This window comes from Oncorhynchus mykiss, chromosome 21, assembly GCF_013265735.2.
Source record: "Oncorhynchus mykiss isolate Arlee chromosome 21, USDA_OmykA_1.1, whole genome shotgun sequence".
In the NCBI taxonomy this organism is placed as follows: Eukaryota; Metazoa; Chordata; class Actinopteri; order Salmoniformes; family Salmonidae; genus Oncorhynchus; species Oncorhynchus mykiss.
Window position 1 is genome coordinate 49,468,780 of NC_048585.1, and position 15,509 is coordinate 49,484,288.

Sequence of the window (15,509 nt, forward strand, 5' to 3'; positions counted from 1 at the left end):
CTAGCATCACCATGCTTAGTGACAGATGCCCACAACATATTGCTGATGACCCTACCCATATTCTAAACAGAACAGTCTTAAATACAAACCTTATTCTTAAAATGTACCTCATTAGAGGAGAAACGTCCTCTCACCTCGACGCTTACAGTGCCCACTGTACTGAGCAAGAGACGTCAATAAAAGTACTTCCCGAAAGCCGACCTAGAATGATATCTGGTACATGTAGTGCTTTAGCCATATGCAAATTGGATGGGGTGGACTGAGTCCCAGGAACAATAGACATCCCAATGATGAGGTCATGATGGGGAAACAATTGCGCCAGCACTTTTCTATGGGATACCAGTAATTTGCCATAATCTTTCTGTACAGCCTAAAGAAAATCAACCTTATTCCTCAAAGTAAGTACCCCTTGGAGTTCTAGAGGAGAAATCTCTTTAAGCCTTTAGCTCACAGTACCTGCTCTACTAACGAGGAAGAGACCATATAAGATCTTCCTGTATATCTTTAGCTGGGCGGACATCCGTTACACAAGTGGGGTTATTCAGGGCAGGCATACTCATTTACCTCCTGCTGTCAGGAAGGTATGAATTTGAATTGATTTGACTGAAATCAAGTCCTATACTTTCAGAGTACACCCTGTTTAGACCTAATGCTTAAGAAAGGACACTTTCCTTCATTTGAAACTTCTCAAACGAAACAAAACTAAAACTCCCATTCAAAGTACTTCAAGATTTAAAGTTGTATCAGACTTGAATCTGAGGAACAGTCAGTATTTTATGTGAAACTGCTGTGATAGAAGTCATGTTGTGCTGTAAAGAGCTGAGACCTGAGAAACCATCAGAGGCAAATGAGGTCAAAACCTAGTTTTCACTGCAGCACTGTGAGTAAGTGCTGAAAGCAGAAGTAGTTGTCAACACAGAATTACTGCAGCAGGGACTTCAGTGCAGTGCCGAGCCACGTCCGTCCCATTGTCTCAGACTGGAGCCAAAGGAAAGTCTTCCTTTTCATAGAACCCAGCAGCAGGCCTGGTGGAAAGCAGAGATTAGATGTGCACCACCTCAGCAGCCAGGAGATGACACTAAAGAACAGGGCTGCGATCTCACTTTCTATGATGGCTTGAATATGTCTAAATAGAATCTTAAGGATGACGCAAGCAACAAACAGTAATATCTCTCAATATAGTTCTTGTGGTGTTGGGCCCCTCCACTGCAGTCGGGGCCATTGAAGCAGTCTGCCAAGATGTTAATGATGCGGTCCAGGATCCTTAGAACTTATTTGTAAAATATTGTACAATTTGGAATTCGTAACATATCCTCCTAATTGCACAAACAAAATTGTAGGACTTACCATACGAAATGGATGGTGTAGTACACAATTGTTGAATTGAACACTACTTTCAAAACAAATGGCTGAAATTGAATATTTAGAAAAAAAACAATTTATAAAGTGCTGGAACAAGGGGGATTAGAATGGAAGGGTGTGTATTCTTAAAACAGACTAGACCTCTTGGTTCCAAAGACAAACAGAAGACAAATGTTGTCTGTGCTTCCTTCTGAAAAGCTATAGCAAGTACAAAGGTGTGGCATTTAGGTTTACAGACACCATGCAGGAGTGACAACCCAGTGTCACCTAACCTGTGTCAGAATTCCTGACGACTCTCTGAGGTCTGTTTTCTTATGGTTGATCTGGTACTGGATATGTGGCTGATTGTGGCTTTAAACCAGGAAGGAGGTCTGTTTATGTGGGGCTGCTGGTGTTTCTGCTGCTGAGATTTGTTATATATGTCAGCTGTTGCAGGTGGGTGGGGTTGTACGGGAGGGTTGAAAAAAAGTACAGTTCTATTTAGCTATTTTATACCTTTTATTATATTGAGACTTGCTGGATTCTTTTGGTGTTCAATTCATAGAAAACGGATGATTCTCAGTTCTATCCACAAAAGGGCGTCAGAGCTCCTTGATTGAATCACTGAATAGAGAACAATACAGTTGTTTCAATGCACACTTGGTGGGCTTCATGTCCATACCAAGCAATACACAGATATAAAAAAATAAAAAACGATAGTATGTAAACATTTTGATTCAGACATCTCTAGAAAATCTCATCCAGATAATTCATATTATTCAAAATCCCATAAACCTCTAAATAAAAACAACCATGAATGTTTGAGTTGTTAGAGTAGAAGTGTCACTGAGGCATATTTTGTTGTCTACCAGCTGTGTTAAAATGGAAAAAAAAAAAAAAAAGTGGACAACACTGGACAAAACCTACTAGATTCCTTTAAAAAAAATGACTGCATGAACAATACATTTGACAAGTCATTGCTATCATATCAATGCTTTGTGTAAAAAGTAAACTGAAACAAGTAAACAAAAAGCCTTAGATTTCACAAGGTTATATTTTACATTCAAATCCCCCATGATAGATATGCTACAACCATGTAATCTTGGTTTGTAAAAATCATATGTATATTAGGTCTATCAGTGAAAATGTAGAATACAAAATGTCCTTAACACAGATCACTGGCTCTACTTACAAAGAGTCTTGAGTATGACATTAGTTCATATTTCATCAGTTTAAAATGACATACAGTTTACATTTCAGAATCATGAGCTTAAATCTCTCGGACACATTTTTTTCAGACCAGGCCTTGAATTCCAGTCCTGTTTCTTGGCCAACATGTAGACGCATCCAAAGAGATCAGGGAACATTTTCATCAGGTCAACAGATTCTAAATCCTCAGCACTGCAGAAGGAGAAACAAACTCAGCCACCTTCAATTTATTTGACCTTTATTTAACTAGGCAAGTCAGTTATGATGAACAAATTCTTATTTTCAATGATGGCCTAGGAACAGTGGGTTAACTGCCTTGTTCAAGGGCAGAACGAAAGATTTGGTAAGAGAGTGAAAACTGCTAGTACTGGGAAAAACATTAGTCTTACGTACTAGTGCTCATGGAGGTTGCGTATGAAGCGTAGTAACCCCAACATGTTCTCAGGGTAGGGCTTTCTGCCATCCATCTTCTCGATCAAATCAGGCGGCAGCTGTGAACACAAAACAACAAGATGAGGAAAGGGAAATATTGACTCCAAAGCTTCCCACAAAGTCAAGTTTGGTTGGATGTCCTTTGAGTGGTGGACCATTCTTGATACACATAGGAAACTGTTGAGTGTGATAAACCCAGCAGCGTTGCAGTTCTTGACACAAACCGGTGCGCCTGGCACCTACTAAAATGTTTAAAGGCACTAATGTACTACCGCTCTAAAGTTTGCAGTCACTTAGAAATGTCCTTGCTTTTGAAAGAAAAGCACATTTTTTGTCCATTAAAATAACATCAAATTGATCAGAAATACAGTGTAGATATTGTTAATGTTGTAAATGACTATTGTAGCTGGAAACGGCAGATTTTTTATGGAATATCTACATAGGCGTACAGAGGCCCATTATCAGCAACCATCACTCCTGTTTTCCAATGGCACGTTGTGTTAGCTAATCCAAGTGTATCATTTTAAAAGGCTAATTGATCATTAGAAAACCCTTTGGCAATTATGTTAGCACAGCTGAAAACTGTTGTCCTGATTAAAGAAGCAATAAAACTGTCCTTCTTTAGACTAGTTGAGTATCTGGAGCATCAGCATTTGTGGATTTGATTACAGGCTCAAAATGACCAGAAACAAAGACCTTTCTTCTGAAACTCATCAGTCTATTCTTGTTCTGAGAAATGAAGGCTATTCCACGAGAGAAATTGCCAAGAAACTGAAGATCCCATACAACGATGTGTACTACTCCCCTCACAGAACAGCGCAAACTGACTAACCAGAATAGAAAGAGGATTGGGAGGCCCCGGTGCGCAACTGAGCAAGAGGACAAGTAAGTACATCAGTGTTTAGTTTGAGAAACAGATGCCTCAAAAGTCCTCAACTGGCAGCTTCATTAAATAGTACCCGAAAAACACCAGTCTCAACGTCAATGGTGAAGAGGCGACTCCGGGATGCTGGCCTTCTTGGCAGAGTTCCTCTGTCCAGTGTCTGTGTTATTTTGTCCATCTTAATCTTTTATTTTTATTGGCCAGTCTGAGATATGGCTTTTTCTTTGCAACTCTGCCTAGAAGGCCAGCATCCCGGGTCTCCTCTTCCCTGTTCAAATCAAATCAAATCAAATGTATTTATATAGCCCTTCGTACATCAGCTGATATCTCAAAGTGCTGTACAGAAACCCAGCCTAAAACCCCAAACAGCAAGCAATGCAGGTGTAGAAGCACGGTGGCTAGGAAAACCTCCCTAGAAAGGACAAAACCTAGGAAGAAACCTAGAGAGGAAACAGGCTATGTGGGGTGGCCAGTCCTCTTCTGGCTGTGCCAGGTGGAGATTATAACAGAACATGGCCAAGATGTTCAAACGTTCATAAATGACCAGCATGGTCCAATAATAATAAGGCAGAACAGTTGAAACTGGAGCAGCAGCACGGCCAGGTGGACTGGGGACAGCAAGGACTGGTGTTTTGCAGATACTTTCAAAAACAAGGACACTTCAGAGTGACCCCAAACTTTTGAAAGGTAGTGTATATTTTGTCACACATACACAATCCATGTCTCAATTATCTCAAGGCATAAAAATCCTTCTTTAACCTGTCTCCTCCCCTTCATCTACACTGATTGAAGTGGATTTAACAAGATACATCAGTAAGGGATCATAGACTGACCAGGTGAAAGCTATGTCATGGTAAGAGCAGGTGTTCATAATGTTTTGTACACTCAGTGTACAGGTAAGTACACTGAACAGAAATATAAACACAACATGTAAAGCTTTGGTCCCATGTTTCATGAGCTGAAATAAAAGATCCCAGAAATGTTCGATACGCACAAAAACCTTATTTCTCTCAAATTTTGGGCGCAAATGTATTTATATGCCTGTTAGTGAGCATTTCTCCTTTGCCAAGATAATCCATCCACCTGACATGTGTGGCATATCAAGAAACTGATTAAAACAGCACGGTCATTACACAGGTGCGCCTTGTGCTGGGGAAAATAAGAGGTCACTAAAATCTGCAGTTTTGTCACACAACACAATGCCACAGATGTCTCAAGATTTGAGGGAGAGTGCAATTGATATTCTGACTGCAGGAATGTCCACCAGAGCTGTTACCGGAGAATTGAATGTTAATTTCTCTACCATAAGCCGCCTCCAACACAATTTAAGAAAATGACACATGGCCCACCTTGGATTTCCACTGGCAGAAGGTTCTCTCCATGGCACTTTGTTTCAGAGCTTCTAGAAGTTCTGGGTCAGCATCACTATACTTCCCAACCTCCTTCTCATTCCCAATTCTTCTCAAGTACTCAACTTTCCTGAAAGACAACAGTGTGCAGTACAAAATGTCTAGTCAATACATACATATTGCATATTTTATATACATGGGCATTGGCTCTTCTTGTGCTCAAGCATCCTAGCATCATCTTAACAAGTTATCCATTTTTATCTGTGTGATAAGTTATCATGGATGGTCAGTATTTGCAGACATACAGTAGTTCCATCTAGAAATTTAAGAGTGGTTACATTTCTCCAGCTGCATCCCTCAGCAGTTTACAAAAAAACAGCCGGATGAACTCTTTATTTTTGTTTTAATCCCAGATTGCCCATTTTTAACCAAACCTTTTGATTGACTAGTATTAGCAGTTCTTCTTACCTCTTCTCATCCCAGAAGTAGGGGTGATCCAAGGTCTCCTCCACAGTAGGTCTCTTTTTTGGGTCTTCGTTGATCATCCACTCAATGAGGTCATTTGTAACCTCATCTACAACGTGATCCAGATTGTAGTTCCCATCCAGAATGTTGCTCTCACATCGAGGACCTCTGCCAAAGGGGTGGTGTCCACCAGAGAGGATGTAATATATCAACATTCCAACCACCTGGAAATGACAGTAAGCATTTGAACAATTAGAAAAACATTATGGAAACCATGATAACGTTACCTATTTTCATTACACAAACCTGAATATCAGTGCTCCGCTTATATCTGATATCGCCGTCTTCATCAAAGGTTTCCCTGGCCATCCAGCATTTTGTTCCAGCACTTCTTGTTTTTACAGTCGTTTGTCCCGTGGTCAATTGTCGACTTATACCAAAATCAGCTAATCTTGCCCTGCCGGTAACATCTGATGAGAAAACCATGCTAACAGTTTAATAATGACATGTGTGGCTTAAAAATATCAGAATTATCATTATTGTTAAATTATATAATGACATTGTTGTGTCATATTATATTTTATTCCAATGATCAGTGCTGTTTAAAACGGACATTGAATGTATAGTCCAAATAAAGTACATATGACAACATATTCTCCTCAATGCTTTTCACATTACTCCCTGACTGATGCTCATTGGTGTGTGTCTTCTGCGGTCTCTGCAAACAGGAGGTTAAGTCAAGACATAATAAAATGTGGTCTTACCTATCAAAACATTCTGGGGTTTGATATCCCTGTGGAGTATGTTGGTGTCTTTACTGTGAAGCACTCCCAGACTAGAGAGAACATCATGTACAATTTCCTTCAGAACACGAGGGTTGTCCTTTGGTAAGTGGTCTTTGATGTATTCATCCAAGGTGTATTCGCACAGCTGAAGAACAAGGTAGCCAAAGATTGTATCCTCGGCAAAGTCAACATATCTTACAATGTAGGGATTATCAAGTTTAGGAAGACGTAGGAATTCCTCCTCATTCTTGAGAACTTGATAGTTTAATCTGGTCATTCTCTTAACTGCTACTTCAGTGCCATCATCCCTGAGGCCCAAGAAGACCTCAGTTCCATCACTCCCCTTTGCTATGTAGAATTCTGCATCATCTACAATAGTGAGGTTTCCTACTTTATAAACTTTACTTTCATCCATGTTGGCAAGCTTCTCTAACTGTGTCTCCCACCGCTTGCTGACTTTGTGCCATTTGCGCTGTGATGGTGATGTGCCAGTGGTGGGGTGGAACGGCTTGACACTAGAACACTCATCAAGGCCAGATTCCTCAACAGGTGTAGATGAAGTATTGAAGGCTAAACAGGTTTTATTTTCTTGTGTGTCTGTCTCTTCTTTTGGTATGTCTTGTTTTTCTGCCGTTCCCCTCTTCTTCTTCTTCTTCTTCTTCTTCTTGGTTTCTGACAAATGACTGTCTTTTGAATCTTCACTTGTTGACTTGGAGACAGAACGTTGTTTGTCTAAGGACATGTTTAGATCTCTCAGCTTTACTTTCAGGTTTTCATCCCTTCCCCAGTTAAGTAGTCCTTCAGGTACCAGAGTCAGTCCCAGAGAGCTGATGTAACCAGGAACACAACTAAATGTGTAAAGATCTGCTAGCAACGCATAAGCATACATCTTCAAATCAGAGGAATAATCCTTCCTCTGTGTGCATGGGACAATGTGCTTGCATATTTCCTCAAGGTCAGAGTTGCTCCAACGATCCTTGTCTTTTGTCTTCTGTGTGATGCCATAGAGCGTAACAATGATCAATGGCACGAGATAATCTTCTGTTTTACAGGAAAGCAGTTTCACTAACTCAGGAATTAGGGTAAGTGACACCTCATTAGGTATTTCCTTCATGGCGCAAACAAGTGTATCTAAGGATTTCAATGCACCTGCCCTAAATTTCAGAGGAACTGTGGACAGACGTCTGCTTACATCTTCAACATAGGAAACTAGTTTATTGGAGTCGTTCAACCATTTAATGGCTTTCTGTAAGTATTCATCTTTATTTGCACCTTCATTGTTAAAGCACATGTCAATCATAGTGAGGTGGGTTTGTGGGTTCTCCTCTAGTAAGTGAAGATCATAGTGATTGAAAACATCTGTTGGGGATGTTTGTTTTATTGCTTGTGCAAAATTGAAAAAAAGCTTGATTTTGAAAAAGAACCCACTCTCTTCAGCAAAGTTTCCAATTATTGTGGCCAATTTCTGATCAATTGCAGGATGGACGCCATGATTTAGCCAAATTAAAGCTCCAGATTTGAGAAGCTCCTTCACAATATCCTCTCTGTCATGTGCTAATTGAATTGGAAAGAATGGTTGTTCTGCTAGACCATTTGGATCTGCCTTTGCTTCCAGTAATGTTGTCACTATTTTCACTGGAACTTCACGCAGTCCAGCATAATGCAGTGGTGCTAAATATCTCTTTGATGGTTTGTTGGGGTCAGCACCTTTTCCCAGAAGAAATGTACAAATCTCCTGATTTGCAAATGCAACAGCAGCAATTAAAGGGGTTACTTCATCTTGTAACTCAACACAAGGGTACAATGCATTGATGTCCTTGCCTCTAATCAATTTCTTCAGCCTCTTCAGATTATTATTAATGATGCACTTTATAATAGGATCTGTTGGCTCTGAGATAACCAGTCTGGCCAGATGTTCAAAAAAGTCTTCCATAATTCCTATCAATTTTTTCTACGCAGGGATATCTGAGGGAGAAAAAGTCATGAGTATCTTTTTCAATTAAATCATATTGAAATGGGATTCATAGTAACTTAACATGATATTTTCAGTATGCTCTTGTATGTTGAATAACAGTGTATAATGTATGTTATTAGTGTCTAAATAGATACAGTGAATATACTGTACAGTACAATTGGTTTAGTTCATTAGGAGAGTAATAACTCAAATAAATCTTGCAGTTTTACATCTCTGGTGCATACCTGTGTGGTGCCTTTACCTGACTGAAATACTATTAAAGCTGTTTTATATTATGTCAAATGCAGAGTTAGGATTTGTTATAACATGGAAAGAGCAGCATTCATTGGACTGTGCCAATACTCTCAAAAATCGACTTTAAAAGTACGTACCCCTTAGAGTTCTTGGAGCAGAAACGTCCTCTCTCAGCCCGAAGCTCACAGTGCCCACTCTACTGATGCGGAAGAGACACCATTTAAAGTTCTTCCTGAAACCCAACCTAGACTGGTACAACAGGTATATTTAGTGCTTTAGACAACTCTTCTTACATTTGTTTTCACAATCTTTATCATGGAAACAGCAACATTTCCCGCACTGTACCAAAAACTCATCAGTACTAAACACAAGGAAACCCAAAGAGATGCAAATCAACTTTAGGAAAAAAAGTCAACCAAGCCTATCCCCACTATCAATACATGTAGTGGATATTGAGATTATGTCAGTACTTGAGGACAACCACTGAATTGGAACATCAAATCCGTCACCAGTGTTAGGGAGTAACAGATTACATGTAGCGGATTACACACAAAAAATCCATTACATTACCAGCAAAAATATTGTAATCAGATTACAGATCCTTAAAAAAACTAAATGATTACTTCGAAGATTACTTTGAAATTCGGAAAGGATGCTTGCATGAAAAATATATACTTGACACTTCTCTGTTTCCCCAATGACATTCGAATCAGCATTGAAAAAAGGCTCAAGTTTAAGTTTGTTCCACCTGAGCGAGTCTGACCACAAGTAAGAGACCACTATGATGACACACCAAATGTGTTTGATGGATCGAGGGAAAAAAACAGGAATAGGCTTTTGTAGGCTACAGTCCAAGCTATGTCTTCCAATGGTACAACAGCTGTTTCCAAGCGGCTTGGAGGTAAGGATGACAGCAGTGGTGTAGTCTACATATCTACATAGCATATTGATGTGAATCACACTGCTGCTCTCTCATTTAGTGATTTACGTCTTACGGATTGTGGTTGTTGTGGATGGCTTTTCACAAATCTAAATTAGTATTTATACAATAATAGTTGAATTCAAGAAGTTTAAGCTGCATATCAATCATTGTTTTTGAAACCAGTGGACAGCCAGTGAAAAATGCGCTCTTTCAACAGCTGCAGAGTGCGGATCCCAGCCTGTGGAATAAAAGTGGGCCTTTTATTGCTCAATCTAATTCATGATGATAAAAATAAATCCATAGGCCGAATGGACACATGCTTAAACTCACACACTTTTGATAGACTTATAGGGGCAATCTGTAGTTGCTACATCCCTTGATATACTGTATATATATATATTGTGGAAGGACCACCAGAGGGCAGGCTGGGCTCATGGATAGTAGACCAACAAGGCATGGGAGACAAGGTAACCAGAGGCAATTAAGCACAGCTGACATATTCTCATTCCCCTATAAGAGAGAGTATGGAACCAGCAGAGAGAGGGGAGGGGAACCTATCTCTGAAAGATGGCCACCGAGACAGAGGAGCTATCCATGAAGAACCACTAAGACGGTGACAATCTCGTGACTTTTGTTATAGTTTAAAGATAATCGTATTGTGTTCCTGTTTCATCTGGAGAAGATGTATGTTTTTCCTTGGGAGATTTTCATTGATTATGTTGGAGTGTTTGTGTTGACCAAATGCCCTCAATAGAGAACTGTGTTCAATCAAGAAAACCTACTCCTGACTCGTTTATTCCACCTTTCCGCTTTAGAGTGACGGCCAATTACTTGGTCCGCTCACATTGGTGGAGAATGCAGGCATTAGGTGGACGAGTGACACAAGGATAAGTGAGTACATCAAGATTCTTCCAGTAGACCCGGAGGAACCATTCAAGAACGATGGATAACGCCCTACTACAACAATTGATCACGGCACAGCAGACAACCATAGAACTCCTGCAACAACAGCTGAGCTGGCGAGAAGAACCTAGAGTTAAGCCAAGAGCGGCTGCTCACGCCATCTTACCTCGTCTCTCCAAGGAGGATGATATTGAGGCCTTCCTCATGGAAGAGTGGCGAGCGCATTAGCGAGCGCATTAGCCCCTCTTTTGACCGGGGTGGCTCAGGAAGCCTATTTTGACCTGGATTCCCGCGAAGCTGCGGATTATGGGCGACTAAAAACCGAGATCCTGTCCCGGTACCAGCTGACTGCCAGAGATAGGGCCGTAAAGTTCCATCAATGGACCTATACAGCTGACCAACCTGTCCGTGCCCAGATCTTCGCATTAATACGACTGACGAAACAGTGGCTAGAACCTGGAAAGGGAGTAGGACGTGATAGAGACCCTCATAGTGGACAAGATATTGAGGGAATTACCCAGTGACTTAAAAAGGGTTGTGGGGCAAGCCAACCCATTGTCAGCCGACGACATAGCCCAGGCGGTGGAAACATATCGGTTTACAGGGGAGTTGTTAAAAAGTGACAAGGAGGAACGAAAGGATTCGTCCAATCAGTGACTGGTGTGGTGTATTCCTCAAATGCCATTGGAAGAATCACGGAACATTTTCCAGTCTGTGATAGCAAAACAGTCCTGTAGCTTAGCATCTGCTTCCTCTGACCACTTCCTTGTTGAGCGAGTCATTGGTACTTCATGCTTTAGATTTAGCTTGTAAGCAGGAATCAGGAGGATAGAATTATGGTCAGATTTACCAAATGGAGGGTGAGGGAGTGCTTTGTACGCATCTCTGTGTTTATTTTTGTAATTTTTTTATTTCACCTTTATTTAACCAGGTAGGCTAGTTGAGAACAAGTTCTCATTTGCAACTGCGACCTGGCCAAGATAAAGCGTAGCAATTCGACACATACAACAAATAGGAGTTACACATGGAATAAACAAAACATACAGTCAATAATACAGTGGCATTGGCATTGAAGCTCGTCTGGAGGTTAGATAACACATGTCCAAGGAGGGGCCAGAAGTATACAGAATGGTGTCGTCTGCGTAGAGGTGGATCAGAGAATCACCAGCAGCAAGAGCAACATCATTGATGTATACAGAAAAGAGAGTCGGCCCAAGAATTGAACCCTGTGGCACACCCATAGAGACTGTCAGAGGTCCAGACAACAGGCCCTCCGATTTGACACACTGAACTCTATCAGAGAAGTAGTTGGTAAACCAGGCGAGGCAATCATTTGAGAAACCAAGGCTGTCGAGTCTGCCAAGAAGAATGTTGTGATTGACAGAGTCGAAAGCCTTGGCCAGGTCGATGAATACGGCTGCACAGTAATGTCTCTTATCGATGGCGGTTATGATGTCGTTTAGAACCTTGAGCGTGGCTGAGGTGCACCCATGACCAGCTCTGAAACCAGATTGCATAGCGGAGAAGGTATGGTGGGATTCGAAATGGTCAGTAATCTGTTTGTTAACTTGGCTTTCGAAGACCTTAGAAAGACAGTGTAGGATAGATATAGGTCTATAGCAGTTTGGGTCTAGAGTGTCACCCCCTTTGAAGAGGGGGATGACCGCGGCAGCTTTCCAATCTTTGCGAATCTCAGACGATATGAAAGAGAGGTTGAACATGCTAGTAATAGGGGTTGCAACAATTTCGGCAGATCATTTTTAGAAAGAGAGGGTCCAGATTGTCTAGCCCGGCGGAGTTTGTGGAGTAAAGGTGGCCAATATGGTTTTTTTTTACCTCTGGTTACACATTTAACATGCTGGTAGAAATGAGTTAAAACTGATTTAATTTTCCCTGCATTAAAGTCCCCTGCCACTAGGAGCGCTCTGCCTCTGGATGAATATTTTCATGTTTGCTTATGGCCCTATACAGCTCGTTGAGTGCCGTCTTAGTGCCAGCATCGGTTTGTGGTGGTAAATAGACAACTACGAAAAATAGATGAAAACTCTCTTGGTAAATAGTGTGGTCTTCAGCTTATCATGAGATATTCTACCTCAGGCAAGCAAAACCTTGAGACTTCCTTAATATTACATTTCGTGCACCAGCTGTTATTTACAAATAGAAACAGACCGCCACGCCTTGTCTTAATGGAGGAAGCTGATCTATCTTGCCGATGGACCGAAAACCCTGCCAGCTGTATGTTATCCATGTCGTCGTTCAGCCACGACTCTGTTAAATATAAGAAATTACAGTTTTTTTATGTCCCGATGGTAAGATATCCTTGATCAGAGCTCATCCATTTTGTTATCCAATGATTGCAAGTTTTCTAATAGAACTGATGGTAGCCTCCTTTTTCTCTGTCTTTTCTTCACGCAAATGACAGGGATTTGGGTCTGTTCCCGAGAAAGCAATATATATTTTGCGTCGGACTCAATAAAGAAAAAATCTTTGTCCAGTTTGAGGTGAGTAATCGCTGTTCTGATGTCCATACGTTATTTTTGGTCATAAGTGACGGTAGCAGCAACATTATGTACAAAATTAGGAAAAACACTAGTTAAAACCAACGCGAAAAAACTAACAAAATAGCACAGTTGGTTAGGAGCACATAAAATGGCAGCCATCCCCCTCAGGCTCCATTCTACCTATGATTTTGTTATCTGATAAACTATTTTTCTTTCGCTGTATAAAAACATTGAGTTCATGAATGATGGTTTATATGCATACACCTCTACTTAGGCTATAGACTACATCCGATGAGGTAGTGGTGCCTGGAGAAGTGAGTATTACTCAGATGTTGCCAAAACATTTCCTACAGCCCACCCGGAGAAAGAAAGGCTCCCTGTGTGAAACATACTATGAGAAACAGTAACATACACTCTGAATTACCTAACATGCTAAATCTCATCCTGGTCTTTCACAGTCAGGTCAACCCAAGCTGTACTGTGCAAGTCGGCTAATAGTAGGCTTACTATTGAAACAGATAACCGAGGCTGTCAACTGAGTCAGAAATTCACAGGTTTCAACATTTTTTCAGGTTTTAGTTGGTTGTTGCATCTTTGAATTCCCTCCCTTTCTAACACATTGACAGAGATGGAACAATGAAACCGCTTGCATGTATTCCTGCATGCTTTGACCTACCGCCATGTGTTTTTCTGCGCAGCATGGATCACCACTGGTGTTGAATGTATCATTGCTGTATGGGGCACTCAAAATGTAGCCCTTATAGTTGGGTAGCCAATCTAGACTACTGCTCAAATGTTGCTGTAATGGGTCTACATGTTTCTGTTTTACATGCTGTTTTGTTTTTTGGTTAATTGTCAGGCTTTAAAAACCGAAGCCGGATTGCAACATTTTAGTAGCCTAGCTCAGACTGTGGCATGTCTGTACACTTTCTCTCCGCTGTAAATGGGACACATGAAAGCTGTATTTTCATAAAGCAGATGACTTAACTGTTGACTCATTTATACTCACTTGTGTGTCCTATTCGGCCCATGGGCCTTGTGTTTGACATGTGCGCCAGCCTATTAGCCACGTTATGACTGACTTGTGATCATTGCCGTTGCTAGTTTGATTGTATTGACATTCCCAGCCTTAGTTTCAGTCATTCGTTTTTGTTCAAAATATTGAGTCATTGAAACTGAAACAGTGCCTCCCGAATGGGTGGAGACAGCAAACAACATACCAGGCCAGCTATGATTTACAACCTGATAGCAATATTTTTTGGGACCAACAAGAAATGTATTGGTGAATTATATTAATCATGCATTGAACTGCATCTATTCTGTCAACGATGCCTTACTGTACGTCATGGAATAAAAATTAAATTAAACTATTTTTAAAACATCTTATAAAGTCAGTATTGAAGCATAAGCTGGGAATTTGATATTTTTGACTGATATGATTGTCTGTTTCATATCGGCAAAGTAGTTGAAACGTTGTCAGTTCTGCTTGAACTCTGACACAACTGAAGTAATTATCACAACAGAACTACTAGTAGGTGTCACACCCTGATCTGTTTCACCTGTCCTTGTGATTGTCTCCTCCCCCTCCAGGTGTCGCTTATTTTCCCTGCTGTATTTATCCCTGTGTTTGATGTCTCTCTGTGCCAGTTTGTCTTGTATGTTCAAGTCAACCAGTGTGGTTTTCCCTGTGCTCCTGCGGTTTAATTTTAAAAAATGCTCTTCTACTAGTCCTTCCGGTTTTGACCTTTGCCTGTTTCTTGGACTCCATTCTCACCTGCCTGCCTGCCTGCCTGCCTGCCTGCCTGCCTGCCTGCCTGCCTGCCTGCCGTTCTGTACCTCTGGAACTCTGAACTGGTTTTGACTTTTTGCCTGTCCAGGACCATTCTCTTGCCTACCTCATTAGGATTGTTAATAAACATCTTGTACTCTTAATCATCTGCCTCCTGTGTCTGCATCTGGGTCTTGCCTTGTGCCCTTATAGTAGGTCTAGCTAACGTTAGCAAACTTGAAAGAAATACATAAAATGACACTTACAGTTTCACACTGGCTCGCTGCAGTAGGTAAGTGAAAGTTGAATTCATCACTTTGGATATCTGCGGGAGAAAAAGTCATGAGTATCTTTTTCAATTAAATCATATTGAAATGGGATTCATAGTAAACATGATATTTTCAGTATGCTCTTGTATGTTGAATAACAGTGTATGATGTATATGTTATTAGTGTCTAAATAGATACAGTGAATATACTGTACAGTACAATTGGTTTAGTTCATTAGGAGAGTAATAACTCAAATAAATCTTGCAGTTTTACATCTCTGGTGCATACCTGTGTGGTGCCTTTACCTGACTGAAATACTATTAAAGCTGTTTTATATTATGTCAAATGCAGAGTTAGGATTTGTTATAACATGGAAAGAGCAGCATTCATTGGACTGTGCCAATACTCTCAAAAATCGACTTTAAAAGTACGTACCCCTTAGAGTTCTTGGAGCAGAAACGTCCTCTCTCAGC

General features: G+C 40.7%; 1 protein-coding gene across 2 annotated transcripts; it reads right to left on the reverse strand.

Annotated features, from left to right (window-relative positions):
- Positions 1–1,841: 1,841 nt before the first annotated feature.
- On the reverse strand, positions 1,842–15,509 carry LOC118942940. Of its 2 annotated transcripts, XM_036958081.1 has the most exons (9): positions 15,472–15,509; positions 15,034–15,092; positions 8,811–8,922; positions 6,444–8,429; positions 5,986–6,149; positions 5,683–5,903; positions 5,215–5,344; positions 2,944–3,041; positions 1,842–2,742 (listed from the first exon to the last, which is right to left on the reverse strand). In XM_036958081.1, exons 4-9 carry the CDS (start codon positions 8,395–8,397, stop codon positions 2,604–2,606), a joined length of 2,706 nt encoding a protein of 901 aa, XP_036813976.1. In that variant the 5' UTR covers positions 8,398–8,429; positions 8,811–8,922; positions 15,034–15,092; positions 15,472–15,509; the 3' UTR covers positions 1,842–2,603. The 2 variants fall into 2 exon arrangements, with proteins under 2 accessions (XP_036813976.1, XP_036813977.1); XM_036958082.1 differs by lacking the exons at positions 5,215–5,344; positions 5,683–5,903; positions 5,986–6,149; ... (2 more) ...; positions 15,034–15,092; positions 15,472–15,509 and adding an exon at positions 3,422–3,465.

Coding starts and splice junctions, on each gene's coding strand:
- LOC118942940 (XM_036958081.1), bottom strand. CDS start 8,397: ATGGAAGACTTTTTTGAACATCTGGCCAGACTGGTTATCTCAGAGCCA. Junction 5,345..5,682: donor TACTTCTGGGATGAGAAGAG/GTAAGAAGAACT, acceptor GTTGTCTTTCAG/GAAAGTTGAGTACTTGAGAA. Junction 2,743..2,943: donor CGCAACCTCCATGAGCACTA/GTACGTAAGACT, acceptor CTCCTTCTGCAG/TGCTGAGGATTTAGAATCTG.